Source organism: Dipodomys ordii, unplaced genomic scaffold (assembly GCF_000151885.1).
Source record: "Dipodomys ordii isolate 6190 unplaced genomic scaffold, Dord_2.0 Scaffold70, whole genome shotgun sequence".
Classification (NCBI taxonomy): Eukaryota; Metazoa; Chordata; class Mammalia; order Rodentia; family Heteromyidae; genus Dipodomys; species Dipodomys ordii.
The window spans coordinates 7264745-7274649 of NW_012267286.1; the positions used below are offsets into that span (position 1 = coordinate 7264745).

Consider the following 9905-nt stretch of genomic DNA (forward strand, 5'->3'; position numbering starts at 1 on the left):
GTGCTATGGCTCAAGTGGTAGAGTGCTAGCCTTGAGCTGAAGAGCTGAGGGACAGCACCCAGGCCCAGAGTTCAGGCCCCACAACCGGACCCCCCCCTCAAAAAAATCCATAAGAACACACTTCATTAATGCTACTTTGGGCAGGTCAGTCTCTTCTGGCCATCTGCAGTGCTCTTTGCCAAGTCTAAGGTCTTGTTTTCTGTCAGGGATGTGTGTGCCCACGAGGCAGTACCTGATGCACATGGCTCCAATTTCCAGGGGCCAACAGAGTTAAAGATGGTGAAGCAACAAAATCAGTGTAGAAAAACAGAAAGTCAGTGGCCAGCTCGAAACCCCGAGTCTTGCATCTGGGCTCGGTCTGTAGATCTTATATGCCCTGAACATGGCCTAGCAATTGGGTTTCCTGATCCATCTGCCAGAATGGAGTCACAGTCTGCTCTTACAGCACTTGGACAGTTATAGTAAAAGTGCCCTGTATTTCACATCATTCTGTTATAAATATCCTATCAGGAGTATGTCAGGTTCTAAGGAAAATCGCCTCTTCCCATGCTATCTATATTTTGGATGTTTGTCCCTCAAGAGGTTCTGTATTGGGAGCCTGGTCTCTTGGCATGCAGCATGAAACCCTTAAGAGATGGGGTGGTTGGGAAGTCCTTAGGTCACTGGAAACACTGCCTATGGAAGGGAAACTGGATTTCTAGAGGGAGTTCTTCAAGAGCGTGACTGAGCCTCTCTCTGGCTTCCTGTGTGGAAATGAGATCCTTCCTCCTGCATGTGTTCTGGATGGTGTCTCCACTGGCCATGAGGGCTACATGAGAACTGAGCCGAGGCTGGCGTCCTGCCTATGAGTCTCTAGATCTGGGAGCTAAAGAAATCCCTTTCTTTGTAAAGCTAGTCTGCCTCAGGATTTTGCTATAGTCACTGAAAAGGGACAAGCACATTACCATACTCTACCTTGCAAGAAACAGGATGCTTTCCCAAGGTTTTGCTGAAGTCCATCAGAGATTCAAATGTCTTCTGGCTGGTCATCGGGGTTTTAATAACCTGGAAACGCAATGCAGAGAATGGTGATATAGAGTCAGTAAGCAACTACAATAGAATGGCTCAAGGAAACACTGATCTTAAGGTCCATACAGGTGGCAAAAAACAACTGCAGTTTTAGCACCAAAGTAGGGATCTCAAACCAGAAACATGTTTACCCAAATGTCCATTAAAGGCAATAGAGTACTATAGAATGTACAAAGTTAAGGCTTCAGGTACAAATATGTGTTTGCATGGCTGGGTGAGGAGGAGTGAATGCAGGACATTTACAGGAATCCCTGTAACAGTCTTGTGTTCAAATCCAAGTCACACCACTTAATAGTCCAGGGCATGTTTCTTGAAACTCAGGTGAGACTGAAATCATTCTATCTATCCCCAGGAGCTGAGGCAAGAAGAAAAGAGACTTGGGGTGAAACAGTAAGCACAGCCAGTAAGGTCTTGAGTGCTCAGAAAATGCTGGCTCTTCTTCCTGTTTGACGTATGCCCGCACATCCTGTCAGTGCAGTGCACGGCATGGCACAGGAGAGCACGCTGACTGCCCTTAAAGCGCTCTACTGTAGGTGAAGAGGCTCAGGCAAAGGGGTCACCTGCCCAAAGCACAGGCCTAGGGGGCCCTTGGGGCATCCTTCCATTCACACACCCATTCTCACCCGGTGCCCCAAGTCCTCCCAGGCAGGCAGGCTTTAGTTCACAGCAACACTCTCCAGTCAGGCCAGGGCACACGTGCAGGCCTGCTGGAAGCTGGGGAGGCAGCACAAGGCCAACTGACGGGAGTTAGGAGATGAATAAATGGGAATCACGGTAGACGAAACCCAAATCACAGAATTCAAATGCCAGCATCAAAGCAAGCAGGCGTGGCTTCTCCCTCAGACTCTATGTGACCCAAGGTGGTGTCGTCCCTCTCTTGTATGACACCGGCAAGTGTGATCCCTGGCAGGGGAAGACACTGGGAGGCTGAGATCTGAGGATCAAGGCTCAAAGGGAGCCTGGGTAGAAAAGTCCGTGAGACTCTTATCTCCAAGTAACTACCAGAAAACCAGAAGTGGCACAGTTACTCAGAGCTCAGGGACAGAGCCCAGGCCAGGCCCTAAGTTCAAGTCCCATGACTGCCCCCCCTTAAAAAAGGGGGCATAAGGGCACCCCCCTCTTGCATTGAGTGACACAGTGGGGTGCCATGACATGCAGAGAAGCAAATAAATGAGTTGCTCTACAGGGCTCATGGCCTCCAAGGAGGACAGCCTCCAGGGAGCAGCTCCAAAGGAGACTGAAAAGTCCCATCCACCTCACACCGAGCCACGACAAGGGCTGTTATGGCAGAGTCCTAAATAAGCTGTTGGTTAGAAGACGTCAGGGGCAAGACTGCTGCTTTCATGAACAGGAGGGACTCCTGTCCACAACCATTCGACAAAGAGCAATGAGCTCTTAGGAGTCCGCTCATAGCTCCACAGGCCGGGTCCCGAGTGGATGAGGAGACCTGGGCTGTCTAGCTCATGCACTGTTGTACGCACTATCTTAACACATGTAAGAACTGATGGAGTCAAAATGGAGTAGAGTAGCACATTTCCACAGAATATTTTCTAGAAAATGAGAGCGTTTGCTAAGCTTTTGCTGCTAAGAACCAACACATCACATTTGCAAGGACACAGGCAGACAGAATCTGGTAAATGCAGTTGAAAACAACATTAGTTTTAAGGAGCTCTACAGAACCTCTGTAAGACACACTGAACGTGTTAATTACTGCCTGAGTTCTGAGATGTGACAATTCCTTGCCACATCTTGACTCTTTCCTGAATGTGAATGCCGTTTCTTATTTCCACAGAGCTCCAGATCTTTAAAAGCAGCCTTACAGATGGGTAACTGGAAGACAATGGCGGAAGGTCAGAGTTGCCACTCGAGGTACAGGGAAGTGGAGTTGTTACAACTCATGCTGTCGTGTGCCAGTGCGGGGGATAAAGGAGGGACAGGGCTGGAGAGGGAGCAGTGGACAAGCCTGCGGGCCCAGCCAGTTGAGGAGGTCTGCCTGGCTCTACACAGCAGCTTCCCCCGCCATTTCGCAGGGCAATGACTCTTCAAGCTCTGAAGAAATGCTGCTTTAACAGCAGCAGCTCCACAGACCCTGTAATTAACCCCTACAAAGGGCAAGTCACTACATTTCAGGGGCAAATGATCTACCCTCCCAAATTATCTACCCTGATCCCGAAGCAAGCAAGTGGAAACAGCCCAAACAGCGAGCTGGCCAGCCCTGTCTGGCCCTTCCCTCCGCCTCTCAGCTTTGTGGTCGGGAGTTTTGTGGTCAGGAGGTTCAAAGCTGTTGGAAGATGCTTCAGTAGCTCTCATCCCAACACAAAGATATACCTCACCAGGGAATACTAGAGCACTGCTCTCTGGGGCCAGAATTCAACCCAGAGGCCTCAGACTGGATGGTGCAGAAGGGCTTACAAAAACACAACAAAAACCTGTCTACTCCATGAAGCAAGCTGACCCGGACAGGCTAACAATGACCATGCATAGGTTCCTCTTTCCCCTCTGTGGTCTCCTCAAGCCAACAGCCTCAGCTGACCATCACTGTCCATCAGCTCTGATCAGTAACAGACATCAAGTGCTGCTTCTGCCTTTGACTCTTGAGGAGGAGATTATGGCAAGAGAAACATCAACACAGGGACGTGAACATATATGTGGTGTGGCGCCTAGTGGCAGGGCCGGTGCGATCAGCGCTAAGCAGGACTGCAGGAGCTGGAGGGCAAGCAGACGGGGAGCGCACTGACCTCCACAAGCTTCATCAGGGGCACTGGGTTGAAGAAGTGCAGGCCGGCAAATCGATCCTGTCTGGTGGTGGCATTGGCTATGCTTGTGATCTGCAAAGAAGAAGTGTTGCTGGCAAAGATGGTGTGTCTGCGGAGAGAGAGATGGCGGGAACCACGTGAGTCTCATCTGGGCAGAGAACCCTGCAGCTACAGTGGTGCTCAAGGTGACTGCTTCCTGTCTGCAGTCCCATCCTAGCTGGGCTATCTTCACAGGAGAGACTAAATGTCAAGTGAGTGCGGTTTTATTTACATTTGGAAAATGGGAATTTAGTTTCCTGTTCCAGAAGCATAACCTTTGCCCATCTTTTCTTAATTTTCAGGGCCATTTCCGTAGGTAATTTTCCCTTAGGAAATTTTCACAATATGTGGGGTGAAATGGAGGCTGTTAATTGAGCGCGCAGGTTAACTACCCTCAATCACAACGAAAAATTCTAAGTGATCAGACTTATGAAGAGAGGCAAGCTTTCCCCTTCAAATAAAGAATTACTTTTCCATTAGATGGGAATTCAAATGTAAACAGAATACTTGAAACATGGGCCAAAGGAATGTCAGATCACAGAGGCAGATTTGGGAAAAGCAGTATCTATGAATAATACATGATACACACTCAAGTTATTCTGCTCACAGTCTCCTGAAAAAGCACTACCATCTTTTTTGTGTGTAGAAAACATTAGCTTACTAATAAGGAAACCCATATGGAACTTAAACCAAATCTGAAATCTTCAGGCCTCAGTAAAATAAGATGCCGCAGTGAAGACAGGCAGATCTTTTAAGCTGACAGGCAGGACTTCTAGGTTTTCCTACAGCGCCACCTTGTGGCCAGAGGTACATAAACCACCCCAATACCAATCACTAGTTAGTGACAGGTCACAGTGCAGACAGCAGTGGTCCCTGACTGACCAGTCTCAGGGGCTCCTGCTAACCCCAATGGTGATACCACAGTGAGAATAAAAATGAAGGCAGGTGGGAGGGGAGAAGGGGAGGAAGAAAACAGAAATTTTGGATAGGTAAGAAGAGAGAAGAGGCTGGGTCAGATGTGGTGGCGAACGCCTATAATCCCAGCACTCAGAAGGCTGAGTGAGGCAGGAACACAGCATTGAGAGCGCTATAATAAGACACTGGTTAAAGAAAAAAGCAAGCAGCAGTGCGGTGGGCAGCTGGAGGATGAAGGTCTCTGCATCTTCAGCCCAGGGAGCCTTCTGTTACGGTGTGCACGGCTGCCTTTCTCCACCAGGCCAAGAGTCCTCCCCCACCCCCTCCCAAAAATTAAAGTGGCTTATTTTTCAGATTTCAGAAGGAAGAGCTTCTGCATGGTGACCCCTCACCCCCCTCAAGGAAACCAGAGGCCGCTTCACAGAGTGCTCTGATGCTCGGGATATGGTAGCAGAGGGCCGCAGGCTGCACAACTGGGTCCAACAGGACAACATGACCCAGCCCTGTGCCTCTCCATCTCCACCCTGCCTCTCCCTGGGCTCTGTGGAGCTCAAACCCCAGGATGGTCCAACAGGAAACAGGGCAGAGAAGGTGGCTAAAGCCCAGGGGCACCTTTGGCAGACCTGCGAGGGGCTGTGCTCTTCTGTCTCCTGTGCCCCCCACAATGTCATTTGTACTTTACAGAGCCTAGGGTTGTTTCTGACACACAGTGACACTAAGTGAATTAAATTCATTCCTGAACGACTCTGTGCAATGCGTCCCAATGCCCCTATTGCACAGCTAGAACAGGGAGGCTCTTAGAAATGATCTGCCTCAAGCCCGACTGCAGCATGCATGGAAAGCTGAAGACCTTCCCAAGTCCAGAGGGAAGAGGCAGGGCTGGAGGCCCTGGCTGATGACTGCCCTCTACATCCTGCTATCCTTCACTCACACAGAGGACAGCAGGCCTTTCTCGCCTCCAGGAAAGAGTACCTTGCCATCAAGTCCAAGCTGCTTGGCAGGCATGGATAGCTCCCTTCCCCACCAGTGTCGGATGATCTTGCAGGGCTCCATGCTCACTTGGGAGACTACCTCAGGACCAACACTATCCTCTGTCTTTGTCAGATGATGCTTCAGCCCTTAAGAGCCCTCTGACCTGCAGAATGACATGCAGGGGACAAGGCTACAAAGCTCCGGCAGGCTGATGTGGGTGTTGGTCGTTGGTCACTGCGTGCTGGTGGCTCGGAGGGAATATCTTTCTTCTATAACCTCACTCTGCTTGACAAGTCTAAGCAAGAAGTAAAGCCAAATAGGCTCTACACACAGTACCAGTCAAACCTGCCGTGTCATGACTGCCAAAGCCAAGCATTGAGCCCAGGGGAAGGTGCCAAGGTGAACAAGTCACATGGACGTGAGCTTGGTCCCGAGCCTGACACCACTGCTCACTTAGGTGTACCTGGCTCTCTGCCACCCTGCCAGGAAGCTCCGTGAGGACTCAGGGTTGTTTTAATGCTCCCAAGAGAGTTTCAACTAAACCCAGACAAAGCTGAAAGCAGCAGAATCCCGGAGAAGTCTGCATGCACAGGACATTTTACTTACACCCATTCTGCCCCTTCCATCCAAATGGAAGAAAACACAAAGGACCCTGACATTCCCACAGACATGGAAGGACATGAGCAGGTATGGAGGCCCCGCTGGCTGCCCCAGTGTGGGCCTGCACTGAGCCCTGAGCAACTCCCCTGCGTCTGCAGAAGGGGCGGAGGAACACAGCTGGAGCCGTGGGAAGCAGACTGGGAGTGGGAGGACAGGGAGGAGGGAAACAGTACTGCCCAGCTGGAAATAACTGAGAGGGGAGGGAAGGGGACGTGGTGAAGCACGTCTTTCCTTCCCGGGGCAGAGTAGGGGGGTGGGGGAAGCAATCTGCAAGGAGGAAAGCTCAAGGCCAGAGAGGGAGGTCTCAGAGAACGACGGGTCACTCAGGAGCACATACTCAGCAGTGAACTTGTCCAGCCTCTGGAAGAGCTCCTGCTTCACTTTCAGATTCTCCACAATGGCCTCCACCACCAGGTCCGTGCTGTGGACCACAGATGCAGCGTCTGTGCTGATGGATATGCTGCTCATGGTCTTCTCCACAAACTCATCGCTGGCCTAATGCAGAGGACAGGACAACGGCCGTCAGTGGGCTTGCGGGGCAGTGGTGTACTTGCTGCCAGGGCAGAAGGATGGCTGGCTGGACAGACCACCATGCTCAAACATCAGGAAGTCTGGGAGCGCAAGCTGCCTATATTTCTGCTCAGGGACCACAGCATCTCTGTGCTCCAGGTATGAGGACAAGGGTCTACCTGAATAACTCTGACTGGCTAACAACCACAAGCTGCCCGTACTGTCAGCGGTGATCTTTGCAGACCCGAGGCAGCTCTGCTTCACTGGCTAAACTGTTCAGGGCACCTGCCCGGCCCACTCTACCTGTTCTAGAGCATCTGTGAAACCGTCAATCGCTGGCCCAAGGACAAAAGTGTGGCTCAGCACTTTTTGGCAAGAAGTGGTACTCACTACCATTTGCCTCTAAGCGGAGGCAGAAGAAGAAAGCCGAACTCAGTGGTCATTCATCAAATAACCATAACTTAATTATATGCCAGCAACTGATGTCTCAAAAATGAGACGGACATGGCCTCTGTTCTCAAAGAGCCTGTAGCCTGTCCTTTCGTACTTCTCTCGGGACCCCATTTCCACAAACACACCTTGGCTGGGCCAGACTCAGGGTGAATGCCTTTACAAGCTGCCCTTCCACTTCAAGGTGGAATTTGCTCACAAGGCACTATAATAGTCAAATCAGTAAAAAAGTACCCCAAATCAGCATGGTATGCATGGTATAAATAAACAGCTACATCAGAGAGGTTCATAGAAATGTGAGAAAATGGGTGATTTTAAATTTTTTATCAGTCATGTTGAAAGGTAAAGAACCTAACAGATAAAATTAATTTTATTCAACTCAACCTAAGATACAAGCACTTCAACATGTAATCAATATTAAAAAAAAAAGGCCGTAATGTTTTATATGCTTTTCCCCTATTAAAATCTAGTATGTCATTTGCACTTCGAGCTCATCTCTGTCCACAGCAGTCATTTTTGGAGTGCTTAGGGCTACCTGTGGCTAGCGAGTGCAGCATTGGTCGACACATGCTAGATACATGATACATAGAGCATGCCAACTGAGCAAGTTGGAATTGCCACCCAGTATGCTAGTGTTCACAACAGCCAAAAAGTAAAAATAACCCGATTCCGCTAACCAATTAATGGATAAGCAAAAAAAAAAAAAATATATATATATACACACACATTGTTTATCCACATATATATATATATATATATATATATATATATATAGTGTGAACATGCAATAGAGTATTATTTAGTCATAAAAAGGGATGAAATTGTGACAGACTAGAAGTGGGATGAATTCTAGTATGCTAAATGAAAAACAGCCAGAGAGAAAAGCATAATCATGTATGATTACACTTACACACAATGCCTGGAATAAGGAAGTTGATAGACCTGAGATCCCAGGGGACTGGGGGTGTGGTATAGGAAATCAGTGCTACATGGACATGTTTGAAAACATGCAACAGGATCAGAAACACAGTGGAGATCTGTTAGTACCACTGAGGTGTGTATTCACAGGGCTCCAAATGGCAGACTCTACGTGTTGTATGTTTTATCATACTAAAATAATCTATGAAAGCAACCACACACAACGAAGTAAGAACAACAAATGCCCTATATACACTCTTTTTTGCTTGCATATGGAGGGATATTCCATTCAAGCCTCAAGGACGTCAACCATACGAAATATTAGTAAGGTGACCAAGGCAGTAAAACTTTAATTGGGTAACATGTACAGTATTTCTAATTAAATGTGATCTGCCGGTGAAAGTTTGCCGGAAACAGCAGGCTCCTATGAGAGCCAGCAAGCCAGGGTTCCTGCTCACTACATGGTCTTCCAACCGAGGACTTGTCCTATGCTTCTTCTCCAGTTTATCCTAAACAGTTAGAAGTTTCGATAGAAACACAATCTTTATTATGTTATTCTGTTTTTACCTTGCAAGTACAAAAAGTATCTTCTTTCTTCCTCTCTTCTTCTTTTGGTCAAAGCAATGGTCTTCAGTCATAAATTCTCAGTCATAAATTCTCAGTGTTCTTCTAGAATGAGATCACGGCCTGCAGATACTTTCTCTTCAACCTTCAACTCAACCCTACTTGTTTCCTAATCTGCTCCCCAAATATTTAGTGACATATTATTTTGGTTTAAAATAATGAGAAACAATAGGAAGTGTACTCATTACCTTACTCATGTAACTGTAACCCTCTGTATAGTATCTTTACAATAAAAAATTTTTTAAAAATAAATAAAATCATGAGAAAGTGAGTTTTATACTGACACAGATCACACACACACACACACACACACACACACAAACGTGTGCACACACAGAGTAAGCTAAAACTAAAAACTGTTAAAAAATGTGAAGCGGTCAGAAACTGATCTTAGGGGCATCAATAATAAATTACCTTAGGGTTTTCTGCAAACTTCTTCTTTGCCACCTTCCTCAGGCTGTTCTCGATTCCCTTTTTGGATTTTTCCAGGATGTCCTCTGTTTGGTCCACCAACACAACTGTGTGGCCAGTTGCTGCTGCAACCTAAAGCCAAAAAAAAAAAAAAAAGGTTAAAAAAATTTTTTTTGCTGGGCACTGGTGGCTCATGCCTGTAATCCTAGCTACTCAGGAGGCTGAGATCTGAGAATCCAGTTCAAAACCAGCCAGGGTAGCAAAGTCTGTGAGACTCTTATGTCCAATTAACCACCAGAAAATGGGAAGTGCCGCTGTGGCTCAAGTGGTGGAGTGCTTGCCTTGAGCCGAAGAGTGCAGGGGCAGCACCCAGGCCCAGAGTTCAAGTCCCATGACTGACAAAAAAAAATATTGAAAGCATAAAAGAAAAAAAAGTTACATTCCACATAAATTCTATCACCATTTTATTTAAAACAGCCTGTGAGCTGGGAGCAGGTAACTCAGACCTATAGTCCTTGCTACTCAGTAGGCTGACACCTGAGGATAACAGGTCAAAGTCAGCCCAAGCAAGAAAGTCTGTGA

The 9905-nt window shown here is 47.7% G+C and overlaps 1 protein-coding gene across 2 annotated transcripts in view; it reads right to left on the reverse strand.

Moving 5' to 3' along the window:
- Positions 1 to 9905, reverse strand: part of Hadh (hydroxyacyl-CoA dehydrogenase) — a 36622-nt gene that overhangs the window by 8295 nt on the left and 18422 nt on the right. Inside the window, exons 2-5 of one of the 2 annotated variants that reach the window (XM_013023814.1) lie at positions 9327 to 9455; positions 6748 to 6905; positions 3807 to 3933; positions 955 to 1044 (exon numbers count right to left, since the gene is read on the reverse strand). In XM_013023814.1, coding sequence (XP_012879268.1) covers positions 955 to 1044; positions 3807 to 3933; positions 6748 to 6905; positions 9327 to 9455 — 504 coding nt within the window. The remainder of the gene's footprint in view (positions 1 to 954; positions 1045 to 3806; positions 3934 to 6747; positions 6906 to 9326; positions 9456 to 9905) is intronic. The other variant, XM_013023815.1, reaches the window with a different exon arrangement.